At 39.6% G+C, this 21,577-nt stretch overlaps 1 protein-coding gene across 1 annotated transcript in view; it reads left to right on the forward strand.

The window, feature by feature from the left end:
- hmcn1 (hemicentin 1) overlaps window positions 1–21,577 on the forward strand; it is a 578,667-nt gene that overhangs the window by 330,374 nt on the left and 226,716 nt on the right. Inside the window, exons 33-39 of the mRNA XM_048602072.1 lie at window positions 387–556; window positions 1,165–1,319; window positions 3,341–3,464; window positions 11,132–11,233; window positions 12,501–12,677; window positions 13,640–13,791; window positions 18,754–18,877. Coding sequence (XP_048458029.1) covers window positions 387–556; window positions 1,165–1,319; window positions 3,341–3,464; window positions 11,132–11,233; window positions 12,501–12,677; window positions 13,640–13,791; window positions 18,754–18,877 — 1,004 coding nt within the window. The remainder of the gene's footprint in view (window positions 1–386; window positions 557–1,164; window positions 1,320–3,340; window positions 3,465–11,131; window positions 11,234–12,500; window positions 12,678–13,639; window positions 13,792–18,753; window positions 18,878–21,577) is intronic.

Raw genomic sequence — 21,577 nt, forward strand, 5'->3', positions numbered from 1 at the left:
ATAAATTGCCCAGTTTACACTTTGGAATTCTCTAACCCAGAGACTTCAAATGCTGATTTAATGAGTTTTTTCAACATTGAGACTGATGGAGTTTTACTGACTGAAGGAATGGAAAGCATAGGGGATAGTAGGAATAAATGAAGTTGATGTAGAAGCTTGACTATGCTGTTTATTCCTGGTGCTATTTCTTATGTCCTTATATTTGTAGAAGTTCAGTCCTGATGAAAGTGTATATGCAAAATTCAAATGCAGGTAACAAATATTTTTTGAATGAGTTGTACAGTTATGTAGATTACAATTTTAAAGGTGTTTTGCTGTTACATGCGCTGACAATAAATATTCGTACACTATATAGTTAATTTTTTAAAATAATGTTTTTATTATAGGTGGCTAAAGGACGGACAACCTATTAAAACCATGGCTGGTGTTCAAATTTTAGATAATGGCCAGAAGTTAATCATCTCTCAAGCTCAAGTCTCTGACACAGGCAGATACCAATGTGTAGCTACAAATGAAGCAGGCAGTCAACAGCGGGAATTCAATGTCATAGTTCAGGGTAACTTGCAAATCCAGATCAGATTGTTAAAATGGTTTTGTTTTTCTTTACTTTAATTTTAGTTTACTTTATACACAGTTTAATGCTTAATGGATAGAACTGAGCTGGTGGGTGATTGGAGATATCTCCTTGGCCTCTGATCGTGTTGCAATTTATTCAATTAATGATATGAAGGAACTAAGCTAAGATGCAACATAAGGTAGAAACTGTACAAATTCTTCCTTCATTTTCAAGGACTAACTACCCAACTTCTGTTGGGCGTACAACAAATGACCCAGCCATAGTGCACAATCTGTTTTCTGTATAATTCTGAGTCTACATTTTGTGAACTATATCTTCTTTAATAAAGTTAAATTGGAAGCCTTTTTTTTTTATAAATTCCTTATGTTTATCAGTTGGCATTCTTTCAAATAATTAACCTCCAAAGATTTTTTTTTTTCTCACCCCATGCCTTTTATTTTCTGTGACTGTTCATGTGGTATGACCAAGTCTTCTTCCTGAGAAGTAATTGTACTGAGTCACTTAGTTTTCGGCCAGATTTTTGCAGCCAGAAGTTCATTTATGTTTCAATGAAAACTGAACTGTTTTTTTTTTTCACATCAATGCAGTTTCACCAACAATTAGATCAACAGGACCTTCTGAACGAACAGTAGTTGTCCATAAAACTGTAAACTTGCAGTGTGTAGCCAATGGCATTCCACATCCTGCCATCACCTGGCTCAAAGATGGACGTCCAATAAACACAGCAGGAGGAAACATTAAGGTATGTTCACTGAAATACATGAGACACTTTAAATACATTAAAGTATTTTAAATATTTTCTAGAATCATGTCTGAAGAATGCTCAGTTGGCAAGGAATTAAAAGTTCCAACTGTACCCTAGTGGAGGGAGAACAAAACATTATTGCAAGTTTTAGAAATTAAAAAATTTTATGGTTTTGTGAATACTTCATCTTGAATGCAGCATTTCCAACAGAACAACACTTCCTCAATATTGCACTCAAGATGTTGGCTGATGCTAATGTCTCTGGATGGGTGTGAACTTAACATCATCCCTACCTGTCCCTTCCTACAACCTCCTCGACAATCAGACCCTACCTACTCCTGCTCTGACCAACTATGCTACAAAATAACCCCTAACTAAACCCCTCATGATGTTAATTGGCTGCTTGAGGCAGGGGTGGGCAGCCAATTCTATTTCCAACCAGCTCCTGGGAAAACACAACAACAGCAGGAATGCCTTGGAAATCCATCTTAAATGGCATCCCCCCTCCAACACAATTTTCCTGATAACACAACTACCAAGCTAGCCACCACAAATCCAGGAAAAATTAGCCTGTTTATTCCATCATCTGTAGTATTTGCTACCAAATTTTAGATCAGTTTCTGTTAGCTTCAGTAAAACTACTGGAAAACCCACAATTTTGGATTTCCCGACTGCTATATCTTCATTGTTCCTTCTCTCTCTCCTTGTCAATTTCAGTTCTAGTTTGTATTTGTTAATAGGATACCTGATTTATCTCAAAGCAGTGAAATATTTACATTAGTTCCAAATCAACCAAAAATTAATTTGCAATACTTTAAAATACCTCAGAAGTCTCACTTTTTTCTACACACATCATCTCAGCTTGAGTGTCTGGTCTTTTCTGGAACCTTTGTTTTCTCAGCTGTCAAGCTACGCATGGTCATTCAGATGAATGGAAGGCCTCAGTTAATTGAAAAACAATTAATTGTTTTCATTCTTTTTCTCAACAATCTCCACCCTGAAATGATCACAAGATACATGTGTAATAAACATTAGGAACATTTTTAACCTATTCTAAATCATCCTTTCAATCTTTCTTCAGTTATTCTAGCCAAAATTTGTTCCTTTTGTTGAGTACTTTATTCTTGTATAGCATTCTGACAACAGTCAGCAGATTTTATCTATCCCAACTTTCCTTTATGTAGCAAATTAACCTTCTGGAATTAACTTTCTATACTTTTTATTCCATTTTAACCAGCCTTTAAACCATCCTTTCTTCTTTCAATGTAAAGAAGCCAATTGGGAAGCAATTTTAACCTAACCCATAAGTAGGAGCACTGGCTGGACTGAGTACAGTACAGGCTTTGCACTGGTCTTACTTTTGTTGAAGTCAGTTGAGAGTAATGATGGGTGGGGTTCCGCCCCTCCATGTTCTTCCACATGAAAAGACATTTCAACCTCCTCTGTGTACTCCTGTAGAACTTACAGATTTAGGATTCATCCAATTCACCTGCAAGAAATTTTACAGAGCCTGATTGATCACCTGTTTTCCATCGGGCTTTACACTTCATTAAAATCAATAGTTTTCGCTTTGTTGAACTCAGTGGAGACTCAAACTTTCAGTGTGGTAAAGCCAAACTTATTAGGTCCCATCAGCTGAGGTGGACCAAAATCACCCCATAATTTTAGCTATTCCTGCTTTTGATTTAATACTTTTTTGCTTTGTTGCTCTCTGGGTGAAAGTTCCCTTAAAATTCAAAATGGGCATTAAAAACACTTAATCATTATCTTTTCCTTACAAAATTTCAAGCATCATGCCTTCCAATGCTTTGCAATTCAAGCTGGGAGTGAAATATCTTTTGTTTCCATAACTGAGGCAAGATGGATTAATTTTGGGTGACTTGATCTGAGGGAAGGGCTAAAATGTGGAAGTAGTTTAAAACCAGGGATTTTTAAAATAAAAAATGTTCATTATAAACAAAACCTGCAGTACCTGTAACTTGTTCATAATGTTCTAGCATATCACTGTATCTTTGTAGCTGGAGTCTGCAGGTCGCGTGCTGCAGATTGTGAATGCCTTGCTGGAAGATGCTGGCCAGTATTCCTGTGTGGCAACTAATTCAGCTGGGGAAGCACAGCAGCACATCAGACTCTATGTACATGGTAAGTCCTTATTTCTTTAAAAAAAAAACAAAAAATTTATTTGTATAAGTATAATTTTAATTATCCTGTACTATCTGCATAAACAGTGCACCAATATAATGCTGCCTTCTAATTAGAATGATTTCTGCGTGCAATTCAGTACTGACCAGGTCCTAAAATCCATAGGGGGCGCAAAGTCATAACAACTTTGGATTAATTTTAGCTCGTTTGCACTGTATTAAAGCTAGCATCTCTTAAAAAGGCATATGCAGGTAGCTGAATAATACAGGAAGTACATCAGTCCTGGGAAAAATTGAGGAATGGTATAAAATGAGAGACATGGTTGCACAGTTTTCCAACACTCCACTGGAGGTGTCCTATACCTATCTGTAATCTCCTATAGCTCTATAAGATCTCTACTCCTCCAAGTCTGGCTTCTTGTGCATTCTCAGTTTTAATCACTGGCAGTTTGGGTGCTAAGCCTCTCCAGTTGTCTGTTCTTCTTTAAGGAGCTCAGTGTTTAGTTCTATTCCTGTGAAGCATCTTGAAAGAATTTACTGCACTGAAGTCTGTTTGTAAATGCAAGTTGTTATGTGATGGAATTTGAAGTACGGTCAAAGGTAAATTAAATTTTGTTACAAATATGTTTCATCTTACAAAACTTCAGCATGTAATGGAATAGTCGGTATTAGAAGTGTGTCTAATGGAGATTTAACCATATTTATCAAGGGTGACAGTTTATTTACTGACATATGGCCTTGAGCAACATATTTTATGATTCTTATTTAATCCTTGGAACATTTTGTAATTTTTGACAATTACACCCAGAAAAAACGTTGGTCATTTAAGTCTGAGTAACATTCTTAAAATAAAGGCCAACTCCAGTGGAATTAAGTTTATTTCAAAACCCAGCAGCCATATCAAAGCTTGACAGAGTAGTTTGTAGAAAGTTGCTGCTCATGTATCCCTTCAACTAAGATGTTTAATTCAGTTTAAACCTGGAGAATAAATAAGGTAAATTGGAGTCCAATCAAATGGCAGACTTGGTTGGTGAGGCCAGGAGATAGACAAGACAGTGGGAGTAGGAGGTCATCTGCAAACTACCTGTCCAGGAGGATGTGGACGAAGGTAAATATGGATTATTTGGAACAACTTGTTGAAAGGGAGGCAAGAAAGACCTAAACATTTACAATGTCTGGTCCTTAGTCTGAAAGACCATTTAAACTTTGTACTCTTCCAATTATAAAATGGATAAAGATCAAATATAGAGTGGAGCTGGAGCAACACAGCAGGCCAGGCAGCGTCAGAGGAGCAGGAACGCTGACCCTTAGAGTCGGGACCCTTCTTCAGAACGCCTGCTTTCCTGCTCCTCTGATGCTGCCTGGCCTGCTATGTTGCTCCAGTTCCACACAGTGTTATCTCAGACTCCAACATCGGCAGTTATCACCATCTCGAAGATCAAATGTAGTTCACTCTCAGTTATGAGCTCTCAAGACATCAATCTTACATGAACATGATATTACTGAAACTGGCTGCAAGGTGGATGTTCCCAGTCGGTGCTTCATTGTAAAGCTCACGTGACTATGGCAAATCACCAGACATATTGGTACAGTATTGCATTTTATCCCAAATATTCCCCTTCCATACTAAAAACTAAGAAAAATTATATGCATTAGCAATTACATTTTCAATTAATCAAGTTACACAGTATGTATACAATTGTTCTCATGCATTAGCATTTAAATTGTACTGATTTCTTATGTGTGTGTGTGTGCACATTATTGTTAGTTATTCATCTGACTGATGTTCCTTCCCTGGGGAGTGTTCTTCTTGTGTTATTTGTTGTGACCTGTTGTTTTTCCATTTCCTTCATTGGAATGCTGTGGACCACTGGGATTGATGGTCATTCTGTTGCCTGTGCAGATGGTGTATTTGCCTCTCCCTGATCAGTGCCCCCTGCAGTCGAGGAACAGCTTCTCCTGTGTGCGACTGTGGTTGTGACAGTATGTTATTCACTTCCACCACACATAATTGAGGTTGCAACTGTTGTAGGGAGGTCCCGAGTGTTGCAGTTTGATGCTCTCAACAAGAGTCATCCTAAGTTTTGCACCCTGACTGGTTCTCCAATGATGAATTCTGGCAGTGGCATGGTAGTGCTGTTGAAATGAAATCAGCTTTCTGCCATTTCACCTTGATTCTGTCACTCATTCCTATACTTGGGAATGATGTCAGTCATTGTATTGGGCTCCTTTCCATGCCTTCAGCATGTACTTCTCCATTCCAGGATTGCATTGCATACATCTGTGCTGTGCTGGATTTGTTGGGTTTTTTTTATTATTCATTTGGCAATTTTCAGTCACCTCAGCCTTTCCGTTTGACTGGGAATAGGGTGGAGATGATGTATGGTGTTGAATTTCCCAATCTATTATGAAGTGCCTGAATTCTTCGCTTGTGAACTGAGGGCCATTTTCATTCATCACAATGCTGGGAATTCCGTAATGGCTGAAGTGTGCTTTCATCACTCTACAGTTTCACTGGTAGTGGTTGAAGTCAGCTGTTCTATCTTTCAGTAGTCAGAATTGTAGTAGTCAGTGACAAGATAATCAGTTCCTGTGGGAGTGAAGAGGTCCACTCCTAGCTACATCCTGTCTGTCTGGATGTTATGTGTCGTCAGTGGTTCTGTAACTTGCTTAGCTTGGTACTCATTACAAGCATTGCATTGGATGATGTGGTCCTTGATCTTATTACTTATGTTTGGCCGATAGATCCCATTTCCTTCCTACTCAGACTTGACTCAATTCCTTGGTGGCTTGCGTGGGTGTACTTTAGCACCACTCCTCTCAACTACTTGAGGATAATGACTCTATTCCCTGTGTACAATATGCTTGTCTTGGGCTGTCGGTTCGTCTCTACATGTTCAATATTCTCGTTTAGCAATAATTGTGTCCTTGATGGTTTCAGGTCGTCATTTCATCACTACTTCTTGCAACACTTGGATCATTGTATCTTGTTAGGTGGTTTGCTCGATTTGAACAAGCTACCTGTCTGTTAGATTTTCAGTGTCTCTGCTGGGTTGATTAAATCTCAAACACGTTCAGTTGCTGCTTCTCATTGGAAGAAGAAAATTTCAAACATTATTATAGCATCTTCATTTTCTTAAGAAACCACTGCTATTGACAACATGTCAACAAAGTACATCTGTTTCTCTTGCTTGTATTGCATGTCCAGATGGTACCTCTGTAATTGGAGCAACATTCTTTGCATGCACTTGGAGCAATTAGTAGTGGTTTGAGGGAATGGCTTTGAAGATCTTCCAGTTGGTCTTGACTGTAACGTTAATAAGAACATAAACAGGAGCAGGAGTAGGCCATCTGGCCCCTGGAGCCTCCTCTGCGATTCAATAAGATCATGGCTGATCTTTTTGTGGACTCAGCTCCGCTTACTTGCTTTATCTCTTTCAAGTAGATATTGATGAAAATGTTCACAGGCAAAGACAATGGAATTGCACGCTTTCTCAATGTGAACATGTATTATTTGTATTAACATCCGAGATGCAAATACAACCAGTTGTTCTTGTTGCATTAAGGTTCCTCCAAGTCCTGTCTTGCTGATGACACACTGCAAGGTGACTATCATTTCAGTGCTAGTGCAACCTTCACAAGTTGCTTGATTTTAGCGAATGCTGCTTCTTGTGTTGTGCCCTAATCCCATTATAGGTCCTTGTCAGTGAGTTGACACAATAGTTCATGCTCCAAAGACAAATTGCCCAAGAATTCTGCTAAGTAGTTGATGAATCCAGCATTGCATTTATATCTGTTAGCTACAACTCTAACCTTTTTGGGATTTGGGACCAGACATCTTCAAATACAGTTTTTCCATGTTCACCTTCAAGCGAGCTGTGTCTAACAGTCGCACTAGATTGTGATTGTAGTTGGCAGTAGCTTCTTCCATTGTGTCTCCACATCCATAGACAAGAAAATCACCCACTATACTTTCTACTCCAGGAAGATTACCATTTATCTCATGGTGACTGCATTCGTATTCCTCTGGTGTCTTGGAAATATCAAACAGCATGCGTAACTATCTTTACCTCCTGAAAAGCATCTAGAATGTAAATAGAAAGCTATTGCTTTCATCCAGTAACCATCTTTCACATCAAATGCAAGTTGTGGCAACATTTCTTTGATGTTTGGCAAGCAATACTGAGATCTCTTTAGGGCTTTAAATGGATCCTTTGGACTGATGCGAAATCTCAGTTTTCCAGATTGTTTCACAGCTATCATGCTGCTAACCCATTCTGTTGGACACATCACTTTCTTCATTATTCCTTTCTCTTCTACCTCATCTTCTGGGCTGGCCTTGTGGGAAACTGGACTTCCCTTGCCATATCCTGAAATCCTAAACCTGTAAACACATCAGGCTGAATTTTACCGTTCTATAACCAAGTGCAAGTTGCATTGAGCTTGTTAAAGGGGTTTTAACCACAAGGCTGAGTAAGTTTCCATACCAAATCTTACCAAATTTGCCACTCCCACCCCATGGCATGTATCACATCCAATTTATTTCCGATCTGTTCCCTGAACAACTTGCCACCAATGGACTATTTGCCCCAAGACCAACATCTCTTGCATCAGTGCCATCTTTGAAAGCCCACTGCATGCCTGGAGGAGTGCTGGCAGCTGCCCTGCTTGTTATTGAGGACTGAGGAGAGACGGCTGAGAAAAGGAAATTTTTGCTGGAGCTCCTGCTGGACAGGATGGTGCATAGTTGGAACATCCTCTTCCCCAAGACCAGTAATGGAGGCAGTTACGCCAGGCAATGCTAGCGTGGTTAGAGGTCACCACCTCTAGTGGTAACATTAAAGCTGTCTGAAGGAGAGAGCATTGTACAAAGGAGGTCAGTGAAATGCTCCACTCCACTAGCATAACGACTAGATAGAGTTCTTCTCTCCTATACCTCACACTTATAGTAACTCTGGTAAGGCAGAAAGAGTTAACACTGATGTTGTATGGCCTGTCATTCAGCTCCTCATCTCTTAAGTGCCTGGTATTGGAGGCTGCTGTTGACTTACTGTGCCAGTATTCCATGAGAAAAGGCCATCCCCCTTGACTTAAGTGAAGCCTGCTAACTTTCTACTTTGTATCAGGGTTAAGTGACATGGCAGGACAGTAGCAACATGAACCCAGTATCACTGCATGAGGGGATAAAGCACAAAAAGGCACAACAAGGATGCAGTCACCACCAAGCTGGCTCAGTGTGCGAATGCTCTGATAGTGATCAAGGAGCCTAGAGATGCAGTCTGATCTGGTCTACGAGCAGAGTCAATGTCCTGAGCGCAGTGACCCTGCAGCTGCATTCCAAATTATAGTTGCCCATGTAGCCTTGAAGTACAGAAGCAATCTGTAAGTGGACTGCAAATGTACCATGAAGGTTCTTCAAGGCTAGCACATATCAGATGCCAATGTCTGCAGAGGTAGGGATGGGTATGGCTAGTGCACATGGAGTGTGCCCTGAGATTTTGGTGATCAGTATCCAATATGGACTCATTGGAGCATGTGGCGAATTCAGCCTGCTATGCAACCACTCTAAATTCCATGTCGGGTTTTCACAATGTCTAGAATGTTGGAAATGTGGTCAGATTGCAACAAGAATATTAATTAAACATTTTGAGCCATCATCAACGATCAATCAGTATTGATTGGCAAAACACACTGCCGGATAAAGGATGGAGTGAGATGATCTCCATTTCAAGATACACCTTCCTGGACATCTCACCCAATTCTGCCACTTCTTTCACCACAGACCATGTCATCCAGTCCTCTATAAGATTCTATAAGTCCATAATTTCAATTCTGCAGTCAATAGTTTAATGTGCTGTAAAATATTACAAATCTATTTTGACATGTTGACCGTTACCGGTTCGAGCTTTAGACTTGCTCGAACTGAGATGTTTGGCTTTGCTTGACGTCTGTGATCTGGAACTTCTGGTCTTTTTACTGACTGTTGCATTGGATTCTGATTAATCTGTCTTCTTGGTGTGAGTATGGTACCATCATATAGCCTCAACCTTAATTTCGAGGGCTTCATTTTTCAATTGCCATGTTGAGTCACTTTGCACAAGGTCATGATGTTGCATGACACATTGGCATCAATCTGACATTGATTTGATATTCTCCTTCTGCAGTCATCATTCCAACAGTCACAAACAAGAGAGTGATTTGTCAGAATCATTGGCTGACTCTCTATAGTGGCCATCTATACATGCTTTCTGTGCTTTCATCTAGCCAAACACTTGTGTGCAAAGTGATCAGGCTTCTTGAAGTGAAAACACTACTTTCCGTATACTGGACTTGCCTTCTTTTCTTTTTGTTGTATCCCCAACAGTATATGATTGCCCACAATCACAGAAAAGTTTGTCAGTTCTGCTTCAAATCAGCTTTCATTACAACTAGCACTGAGAGTAAAAAATAGTTGCAGCTATTGTCTTGCCAATTGTTTCAACAGTGGCTTGCTTCTTTGTTCATTTTCATTTCTTTCAGTTATTTGAAGCAGCTTTCATAACTCTGAACATTCTTGTGTATGCTCTACTTCTGACAACATGTTAAGAGCACTCAAGACAACATTCAGCTTTGTCCTGTGATTTTATTGAAATTGGCTGCAGGATGGATGCCCCCAGTAAGCACCACATGGTATACGTCATATCACTACAGCAAACTGGGAAGCACATTGGTACAATATTGTATTTTATCCCAAACACACTGCCCAGAGCACAATTGCATGCTTTTTAAATATATTTATGGGGTTTGAAAGGTGGATATAAGACTAGATGAAGTAATTTGAATTTTGACTATGAAAAGATTCTTACACATTCACTTGCAATTTTTAAACTGAAGCAACTTAACAATTTACAACATGTCTTGTTTTTAGTGTTTTTAGATCACCTGCAAACATGCTGAAATATACTAGCAGTCCAGAATTTGCCGGAGTAGGGAAAGCCACACCATGCCCCATTCATTAGATTCTTTCCTCCCTCTTCAGCTCAAAGCTGTATGCACGACAAATTGCCAGCATTTCGTTGTTCTGACAGTGTATCTCTTCTTTGCCAAAAATTAGTATTCTTTTCCATTTTAATAGCAGCATCCATTAGCAGCAGGTTTGCTGTTATTTCCCTAGCAAATTCTGGGTCCATGTCTAATTCAGATCTCAAGGGATGTTCCCATCTTGGGTTATAATGCATCAAAATACATAGAATGGATGAACACTGAAGAAAGGATGCAGGGATCACTTATGGGAGTGTCCAGCATCACTGAACCCCAGAAAATATCCAAGAAGACTGAGAGTTTTTATATAATCCCATTAAAAAGAAAATTAGCTGTGAAAAACATTAGATTTGAGAAGTCTTTGCAAGGAAAAATACCAGATAATTTAATATCTTCGTGTAAAATTTCATAGGAACCACAGCACAGAATTAGGTCATTCCTGATCCAGATCTGGTCCAGGTTGGTGTTTATACTCCACACTAGCTTCTTCTCATTATAGTACTCCTTCTCTCATAATTGCTCTGTTCTCTTCTTGTTCAACTGTGCATCAAGCCTCCCTTTAACTGCATCAATGCTTCAACAATCTCATGTGGCAGCGAGTTCTTCTGAACCATTATCCATGAGAATCTACTTTATTTGTGTTTGTAGAACCACCGAAAATTGAAGATGGAGGCCTAATTCTAAATGAAACAGTGATTGTTAGGAATCCAATAGAATTGAAATGCAAAGCATCAGGAAATCCAATACCAGGTAGGCCTGAGAAACTCTGCAGCTATTTGCTGACTACTTCCTTGGCCAGTGGAGTAAGTGGCATATGGTTGATTGTTGTGTCTGATGTGTTCACATTTTACTGCCTGCCTTTATTTTAATATTTGTTTTATGGGAAAACAGATGCTTAGTTAAAGGGTCCCACTTATACTGGTCTCTTTGTCTTATATATGAGTTGCCACTGATAGCACCATTGCCCATAGAAATGTGTCCCAGCAACTTCAGAAGAGGGGGGTTAAGGGGGATAAAATTGAAGATTGGTGGGAATACAGATCAACAAATTTGGCTGATATTGTGAACCATTGGTCAATTTGAGCACCACAAATGGATGTAGTTAAGATAGCTGAATATTATGGAGCTTAAATATAAGTTTGTAAGATATTTAGTTAATTAGAATTTATGATGTGAGAGAAATTATGGGGAATGAGTGCAACTGAAACAAGAAGTTTTATACCTTGTCAGAACTTTACAGTTTGGTGGTCCTACACCATGTAGAAAGTTGGGGATAGCCCTGCCACAGCAGGTTCGATGTAGCAGATAATTAACAGCTAACAGTTTGGAGTCAGATCATTTAAAACAATTGTATCCTACCACCAAGGCCTGCTGGCCTATCAGATGGCTCACAGCTGTTCAGTCACCAGGAGCACTTTTGTGGCTACATCCAGGCTTCAACGTGCACTGATGTAGTCACAATGGACGAAGGGCAGAGATGGGATTAAGTCGGTTGGGCGCAACAAAGCTATTTGGGAAAGCCCCATTTAGAAGAACCATTGTTTGAGGCCAGGAGAGTTCTTTCCAAGGGGGTGGCCCCGGCCACATGGTACCAGAGAGGAAGGTCCCTCTACTGAGCCGCAGAATGGATGTCAGAATATACCTGACCATCTCACCACATGACTATGCCCACCTACCAGTTGTAAAACACAAACAGCAATTGACAGAACCCTGAAATGAGCTGAATTAGAGACTTAACTGCGTCAACTATCCCGGGGACTAGAGGACCAACTACCACTTTACCTGTGCTGGTAGAATTCCAGTCATGATGGGAAGGTGACACGCATGTCAATCTACTGCAACCTCACCAGACTTTTGCCCTCCACTTTGCAAAATAATCCAGTGGAGCCACATAAAATCCCTGTTCTTGATTGGAAATTTTGTTCCATACATTTGAGATATCGAATCAGTCATGATTTTAGACTGTAAAGTAACAAGAGTTTATTCTAAAAAAATTCTTTATTTTTCTGAACGCTAGCTTTGACATGGTACAAAGATAACCAGCCAATCAGCATGAGCATGGCAGCTTCCATACTGAATCGAGGTCAGCTCCTGCAGATTGCCAGTGCTCAAGTAGCAGACAGGGGCATGTACAAATGTGCAGCTGTCAATTTAGCAGGCTCTGCTGAGATATTCTACGATTTGAAGATTTATGGTGAGTAATTTTGTAAGTTAGACTTTAGGAATTCATGAAGTTAAGCTGAAAGTTCAGTTGATATATGAGTATTAATTGTAGTATATCCTTCTGTGTTAAGATGTATAATATGCATTATACCTATTAAAATAATGAAAACTTTATAACTTGCGTATCTATCATAAGTAATAAAGTAAATGGAACAGTTCTTCGTGGAAGCAATGGGCAATTTGAATTTAAATTGTAAATGCTTAAATCCCAATTTTACATTAGAAGGTTGAAAAACTGCTCACTGAATACATTCTTTGCACAAAGTCAGAGTTTTAGCATGCTGTAATTTAGTCATTTTACATTGAATTTAAATGGGTAGATTAGAAATTGAATAATAATTAAGGACAGGACTATTCAATGATCATGTCATGATTATCATGGTAATATTATCAATAACTGGAGCCGAGTAGTATCCCTCTGTGAAATCAGTTTGAGTGCATCAAAAGTGTAATTTTTCTGTCTTAAAAGATGTACCTGAAAAATCATCAAGTACATTATTTCAAAATATTTCAATGCATTTTATATACAGTGATGGCAATTTTGACACTGTGTCACAGGATGCCAATTTACCATTACACAGTTATAACTACTCCCAATTAATTTTGAAAGTATTATCAAAGCAAACAGCAGCCATTCAGCACCACAAAGCCCAGAAATAAGATGTGCTTTTGGGAATATTATTGAAAGACCAATGCTTAACAACACAGATAAACCAAATAGTTCAAAGTGCTTTAAAATTGGTTGCAGTGCATTTTGTTGACAGATTTAGCCAGTTCCATTACAGCTTAAAATGGATACTGAACTGCTGCATAATAAAAATAGACAACGTGCAGCAAAGTTAACTGGTATGATGTCATAATCAACACAAAGCAAATTACATTTCAAAATTTTGAATGCATTTTTGTTCACACATTGATCATTTTACTTTGTAGTTCCTCCAACAATCATTGGCAGCAGTGACATGATGACAGTAGTGGTCAATAACCCTGTTAGACTGGAATGTGAGGCCAGGGGCATCCCAGTACCAAGCTTAACATGGCTGAAAGATGGCAGCCCTGTCTCCAGTTTTTCCGATGGTATTCAGGTACTATTAATTCGTTGTATTAAACTCGACATTACTTTGAAGCTTTTCATGATTGTATCAAGCTTAACAGACTTTCTTCCTGTAAGGAAGGGTACATATTGCCTTTATACAGCATCTTTCTTGTTCTTAAGCTGCATCAAATTGCTTCTCAGCCAATAAATTATTTTTAGAATGTGGTTACACTTGCAGGCAATTTCAATAACCAATTTGCAAAGTGCAAGACCGCTTAAAGAGCAAACATGATAAATGATCACCCAATCTGCATTTTTTGAAATTGGTAAGGGATGTTGGAACTCTGAAAAATTTTCTTTGAAAATGTCTCAAGATATTTTTTATAAACGAGCAAACACAGCATCAAAGTTGGCACCGTCAACAGTGAAGCTTTCCTTTGGTGTCGTGTCGTTGGACTGAATTTTCCAAAGGGCATTGGGGCCACAACATTAGGATTAAAAGTGGGTTCTGAGTCTTGTCAAGATATCAAGTGCATTGGTCAGGGAAATTTAACATGAGGTGGCCTCCCAATTGACTGCCTCAGTATTTGCCATCCAAATAAGGATGGTAGTTGGTCAGGGTATCATGAGGCCCAAAAGACAGCCTCTCACAATGTGAGGATGGCAGCACCACCTGGAGAGGTGAGTGCTCACGGAGAAGACAGAGATAGGAGACATCTCAAAGTGAAGGCACTCATTAATGCCTCCTCTTTCATGGGAACAGGTGTAGGCCACTCAGCCCATTGAGCCTACCCCGCCAATCAATCAGACTGTGGCTGAAACTGAGCATCCATAGTCTTCTGTAGAGAATTCCAAAGGTTCACAGCCCTCTGATTAAAAGAATTTCTTCTTATCTCGAATCTAAGCCTGGTCTCCCCGCTATAGGAAAGATGTTGTGAAGCTTGAAAGGGTTCTTTTTCACACAGAAGATGGTGTGTATATGGAATGAGCTGCCAGGGGAAATGGTGGAGGCTAGTACAATTACAGCATTTAAAAGGCATCTGGATAGGTATATGAATAGGAACGGTTTAGAGTGATCCGGGCTAAATGCTGGCAAAGAGTACTAGATTTAGCTGGGATATCTGGTCGGCGTGGATAAGTTGGCCCAAAGAGTCTGTTTCCATGCTGTATAGCTCTATGAGTCTAAGTGGCATCCTCCTTATTTTTAAATTGTGCCCCCTAATTCTATATTCCCAACTCAGGGAAAACATCTTACCTGTATCTACTGTACCAATCCTATTTTCTAAGCTTCAATGAGACCACTTCTCGTTCTTCAAAACTCTAGAGGACATTAAACCCAATTTGTCCTTTCTGTCTTTGTATGACAGACCAGCCATCCTAGGAACAAGTCTGGAGGAGTGATCCTTCAAGTAAAGGGCCTGTCGCCACTCACAGACCTGTGAGAGCATTATAGCCCCCTGATCCTGTAAAGTGGTGGCCCAGCCCTGGGAATGTTGACTTTAGATAGGACAGCATTGGAGAGTTGTCAGTCAGTCACCTAGCCCACCATCTCCACAGAGCTGGGAAAATTTAAACCATAGTAAAGTATAGATTGATGTATTCAAGGCCTGGGGTGGAATTTCAATTTATATCCTTCTGACTACAAACAAAAGGGTGACTAGCGAGCCAAAGAGAATTTAAATACAGATGTACTATCATTTATTTGAAATAATTATTTTCTCTGCATTGTTATTGCTGCCAGTGTTTTATTAGGAAATTACAGTATATTTTTTTAAAAAGTGTCTAGGGTTGTATGTGATTATGGTGGACCATTCCTTACCCTCTTCAGTTCCCAAACCCGCAATGCTACAGTTGGAGACTAAATTGACATTATCAAAGAATCAAATATTTTGCATCTGGGTTTACATATGTTGTTGAATGTAATTATTTTTGCTGTTCCTGTAAAGTTTAATAATGGAAGATTTAATTACTTTCTGATTAGACAAATACAAGAGGTCCAAGGACCACGGTTAATCACAGGATCACAAAAGATTTATGGCACAGAAGGAGGCTTTGTGGCCTATCGTGCCTGCACAGCTCATAAAATGAGTATCATCACCTACTGACAATCTCCTGCTCTTTTCCCATACCTTTGCACATAACATCTACTCAATTAATTGTCCAATGCACTACTGAATACTTAATCTCTGCTTGATAGCACCATTAAAGAATGAATGGTTGGCCTTACCATCATTGGGCTAGAAAGCACAAAGGTCCATCTGGGTTTCCTTTCTAACTGTCGAAAATTACCTGTGTTGGAGCTCTGGTGGGAATAGATTAAGTTATGATACCCTTATGATATCCTTTTGCAGTCAGTGTTACAGGAACTCACCTTTGACTTTGGCCTAGAAAGACATAAGGTCACGACCTGTTGATACCAGCTTATACCCTGAGCCATTTTGTTCCTGAATCTCATCACCTTATAGAATAGACAATCCATTGCAGAATTCAGTTGTGAGAAGACAAGAAATTATCTGACTTCTCTGCTGGACCAGGCAGCAGGTCACATAAACTGTTCAGGGAGGAGGGGAGGTATGGGGGTGGTGGCGGTGGCATCAAAAGCCAACAGTAGACTGGAGTATTTTGGGAACAGGAGTGCATCCGTTCCTTCTTGGGAACACTAACAAAAAAATAATTTTCTTATTCTCACGTTTTCTTACATGGCCACTAAAGGTATTTCTAAAGAATGATGGTTAGTTAGGTCACTCAAAATCTGGTACAAATGGTCAACCCGTATGTAGTTCATCCTCCATCTATTTAGATCTGAAGATTGTAACTGATTTTCCACCACCATCATGGGACCCATTTTGCATTATTAACCAGCCTCCCACTCTATTTTAAGTGGATAAGCGGTCCTGTCATTTGCAGGCACCCTGATGTTGGTATCATATAAGTCTTAGCTCCAGTAAACACAATGAGGTACCCCAATGATTTTAAATTACTGGCCACCCATTTTGCCTTTTAACTGGCCATTTGGCCTTTTAACTGCCCATTTGGATGGCAGACAAAAGTTGCTTTCATTCTAACTATTTTAAAAGGCCACTTCGACATCTTACTTGTAGCGTTATTAACGCAGTGTGAAGTTTAGTATTTCGTTGAATGTAGTTATTTTTGCAGATCCTGTAACATTTTACAATGGAAAATTTAATTATTTTCTGATTAGACAGATACAAGAGGTCCTAGGGCCTCAGTTAATTATTGGATAGTGGGCGGCCTGGGAGAGCTGCACAGCAGGCTGAATATCTGACTCCCCAGCTGGTGAAGGGTATGACAGGAAGGGTCTGATGGGAGGAAACCTGTCTGTTGGTGGCAGAAAAACAATCAGGCTCGTTAATCATCCATTTGAATCTAATTAATTAACCCTGAGCCCACGGGGATTTAACAGGGCTCTCACCAAGTCTCCTGTGCCTCCCGAAAACCACCAAAAAAAACCTGTCAGGTTTGCCAGTCCCCGACAAGGATTCCTCATTCACAGATTGTTCATGCCCAATTGAGGGGCACGTCATCAGATAAAGAGGATTTCCTGCTAAGAACCACTTTGCATTTAGCCCCTCTAGCCTGCCTCACCTCATCAGCAACTCACTCCTCTCAACCTCCATTCCATCTTGTTTGCCTTGCTGTAGGGATTCCTGATGAAGGCCCCAGCGTGTGACCAGCTGTGCCCATTACACCAAATGGCTGTGTCTTTAAGGGAGAGCTGTCAGCTTCTGATTGGCAACTCCATGGGCGATAACCTCCTTATTGGTAACGTCGTCTAACAGGAAGTCCAGTACTGTGCTGATGAGAGATTTTTATTTACCGTGTTGTAGTCCCAGGCCTCCCAGAGGGGAAGACACAAATTACCAACACTGAATTCTATCCGAAGCTAGAAGAGCAAGAAGGAAACGATGAAAGAAAAACAATCATAACACAGTGATTTAATTGGTGGACAACAGCAACAAATTAAAATAAATTCTCACGTTAAAACAGAATATTGATATAAAAGTATCATTTACAATCTCTCAGCTTCAGGTAACAGTATTTTTGTGACTTACAGCCTTAAACGTGAAAAATTAAATTATCATGGTTAACGGTGTATCTCTAGGCTTCCTGTCATCTCTGTTGACAGCATTTTCTAACAGCAGTCATCCTTTTTTTCAGATGACTGACAGACTGTTCTTTTGGCCCTTTTGTAGCTCTTGAAGGATAGGTGGGCAATGCATTCTACACACCACGAACATAGTTAAAAGTGTTCTAGGCAGGATGTAGACTATGTCATTTTTGATCTATCGGGGTCCATAGCTGACAAACTTCTCACATTACTAGTGAGCTGTACACAGTCCAAATGTAATGTTACTTTCTCTAATAGCTTTCCTTTCACTTAAAAAGGGAAGTGCATTCTTTTGAATTGCCTACCCTGTGTGTCTTTCCTACTTTAGCTGTGATATCTATAGAAAGATGGGATGCATCATTTTGTAAAGGATCCCCTCTACTGTGACAGAGTGCAGATCTGCTTCTGTGATGTCAAGAGATTGGGGAGGGTGATTCAACATTGGAAAAGAAGACAGCCTGCTACCCCCACTTCCCCCTCCTATTTCCAGCCCTCCTCCCCAATGAACTACCAGCTCATAAAACACCTCACCAACTGGATTCAAATGAGCCTGAAACTGAAATATCTTTGGATTCCACAAAATCTATTAGAGCAAGTATCCTGGGACACACTACTACCAGCCACAACTTCAAAATGTTTCCGAAGAGGCCAATCACAGCCCACTGCTTATTGTTATTATTTGAACTGCATGTGAATTTTCCGACACAAAATGTTTACCTCTTCTTTGTTTTAGAATTAACGCTTAGAAACAAGGAGCAAAGGTACCAACAGGTTTACATTTCCCATTTTTTTATGTGTAAAGTCTTTTCAATTTCAAAATGACTTGTGAAGTGAACCCTCTCATACATATTCTCTAAAGTACTGCGGATATCTTCCATGCAGGTTCAATCCAGAGGTCGAGTCCTCGCCATCACCAATGCTCAGATCAGTGATACTGGCAAATACACATGTGTAGCACTAAATGCTGCAGGAGAACAGCAACAGGACATTGATCTCAGAGTTCATGGTAATATTATTACTCACCTTTCCCTTGTTTTTCTAATACTTTTCACGTGTTTTCTGGGAGGAAGTGTTTAAGCTGATTCGATAACCTGTACACCAGAAAGTAGTAATCCAACTGAGAATGTTTCAGGCTTTCCAACAATAGCACCATCACATGATCACAACTGATAGGCATCTATTTCCTATTTATTTGAGTAGTTCACATCAGCCATGCAACATGTGCATTTTCAGATCACTAAAGAAGCATTTCTTGATCCTTCCCATTGTATTAAAACAAAGTATGACACTGGGGATTGCATAAGGACCTCTAAGGTCAAACAATCAAAAGCTTCATCAAAGAAGTTTGTTTTAAAGTGTCTTAAAGGATGAAAGCAAGGTAAAGAGGCAGAAAGGTAAATAGTTGAAGGTAAAGCCACTAATGGTGGAGCAATTATCACACAGTTGAGGCAAGGATGGATTTGTAAATGAGGACGAGATTTTAAAATCAAAGCATTTGCTTGATGGCAAACCAATGTAGGTTAGCAGGCACAGGAGTCTATACCACAGATAAAGTGCAAAACATTTTGCAAACCTAAACCGGACCAAAATTCGAATATCCATATACAAGTGTTTTCCAACTTATGAATATCCTACTTACAAAAGCAACTCCATATAGGTCTAATTTTAAATATCCAACATATGAACATTTCCTGTACTTACAAACAGCTGCTTCATATTGTCCTGCATTATGTTCCAACTTGCACACAAATCGACTTGTGAACAGATTTGGGAATGGAGCCAATTTGCGACCCAGGAACTGCCTGTAAATGCAAAGCTTATCCAAATCTCTCCTTCAGACCTGATGGCTCTTGTTTCTATCTTGGAATTTACTCTCCAGTGTCTTTTTTTCATAAATTGCTGCTCAACCTGAGGGCTTTGGAATAAATATGAGAAAAAGCACTCTGAAGCAATTAGCCTGTCTAAATCTTCAAGCATAGAAAGCAAATTATGGCAAAATTATTGTGTGTTCCTGTAGCTTATACCATATTAGAGGTGGAATCACCCTGAATTATTGTGAGAACATCATCACAAAACAAAAAAATGCGAGAAACACTCAACATGAAATAACTGAACACGTGCAGTAATTTGTAGGAGCCTATCTTGGAAGCCCCTACACCAGAAGAATAGCAGTAGTTCGAAAGGACAGCTTACCACCACTTCCAAGGCAACTAGGGATCAACAATAAAGGCTGGTCTAGCCAGTGACTCTCAAATCCCATAAACAAATTTTTAAAACTTAGATGCGACAGATTGTTGACATGTTTTGACACAGGACTGTCAATAATGATTGCTACTGGTGCAAGTCCTTTCAAAGGAGGAATATGACTTTTATGTGCCTTTCCCCAAGGAGATGAAACACTAATATCACGTGTGTAAGGAGTGTTATCAAAGACATCGGAAATATCTTCAGATTGAATATGAAACATTGGCCATTAGGTTTGCACTGAACAAGTTTTACTTGCATTTATATGACTACAATTACCCACTCACTACAGATAGTAAAATGTTAACAGCTTTATTGGGCCCATACAAAGATTTATGAATACTTGTAGCTAAGAGAATGCAAATATGGGCAACGTACCTGGCAGGGTTTGATTATGACATTATGACTGATGTTCAAAGGTAAACAGTAATCTGTGTTGTTGGTCAAGGTTGCCTGAGGACTAATGCAGATCCAATAGTACACAAATCACATCGGTAGTACTCCATATTGATGGCTTGCTATGTAGTAGGGAAGAAATTTGCACTCAAACACGCAAGAACATGTCCTTTCTAAATCATGATCTATGTCTTGGATGGCTAGCCAAGCAAGTTCTTCGAATAAAGTCTAGCAGGAGGTTTTCTTTTCCTGTTAGGTTTTCTCAGCCTCTGAGGAGAGTTGGGGATTGGTGAGTCTTGTTTCATCTCAGATCTAGCCTTTCAATCCAGATTTCTTAACAATTCTACTTCATTTTGTCTTTAAGTTGGTTCAGTAGTTGCAGCCTCTAAACTCTCATGATGTGTGGAAGTCTGTGTAGGAACGATCTTACACTCTCAAATTTTTCACTGGAGATGGTATGTTGTTAGAAATTACATAGGCAAAATGGAGGGAGACCCAGTACTGCTGAAAATGGGGAATGTTAACTCACTTATAAGGTTCAAGTGCAAACAGGAATCTGGAAATACCATGTAGAACAGCTTTTACCGAGGATATATGCAATGTTGAAATGTCAGAGAAATTACAGCTCTTACTAACAAGGAAACCTAAGCTTTCACTTTCTTAGGCTAATGACATGCCCATCAATATTTTGAGTACTCACCCCATCATCCTGTTTGCGTTCCAGCTGCAAATACACATCTGTTACTGCTTGTACGGAAACATTTTGTGCAAATGGTGGTTCTGAAAACATTACCGATTGTAAGCCCGTCTGCGTCTGGATATAGAACTGAAGTTTGTTCTGCACTTGCCTGTTGTAAATATCAAGAGGAAATTGGGCTTTAGTAGCAAACAAAAAGCAGTCCATCTGGTGAACTGGTAGCCTAATACTTCAAACGACGTACACTGAATGAAGGCAGCAGTAAGGATGAAGTGAGCAGGCATATGCATTTGGGACCCTCCTGATCCAAGTTGAATAACGGCTAGAGTGTGAACAAGTTTTTTTTTGTCACCTGTTCCCAACATGAGC

This window comes from Rhincodon typus, chromosome 10 (assembly GCF_021869965.1).
Source record: "Rhincodon typus isolate 14 chromosome 10, sRhiTyp1.1, whole genome shotgun sequence".
NCBI classification, from domain to species: Eukaryota; Metazoa; Chordata; class Chondrichthyes; order Orectolobiformes; family Rhincodontidae; genus Rhincodon; species Rhincodon typus.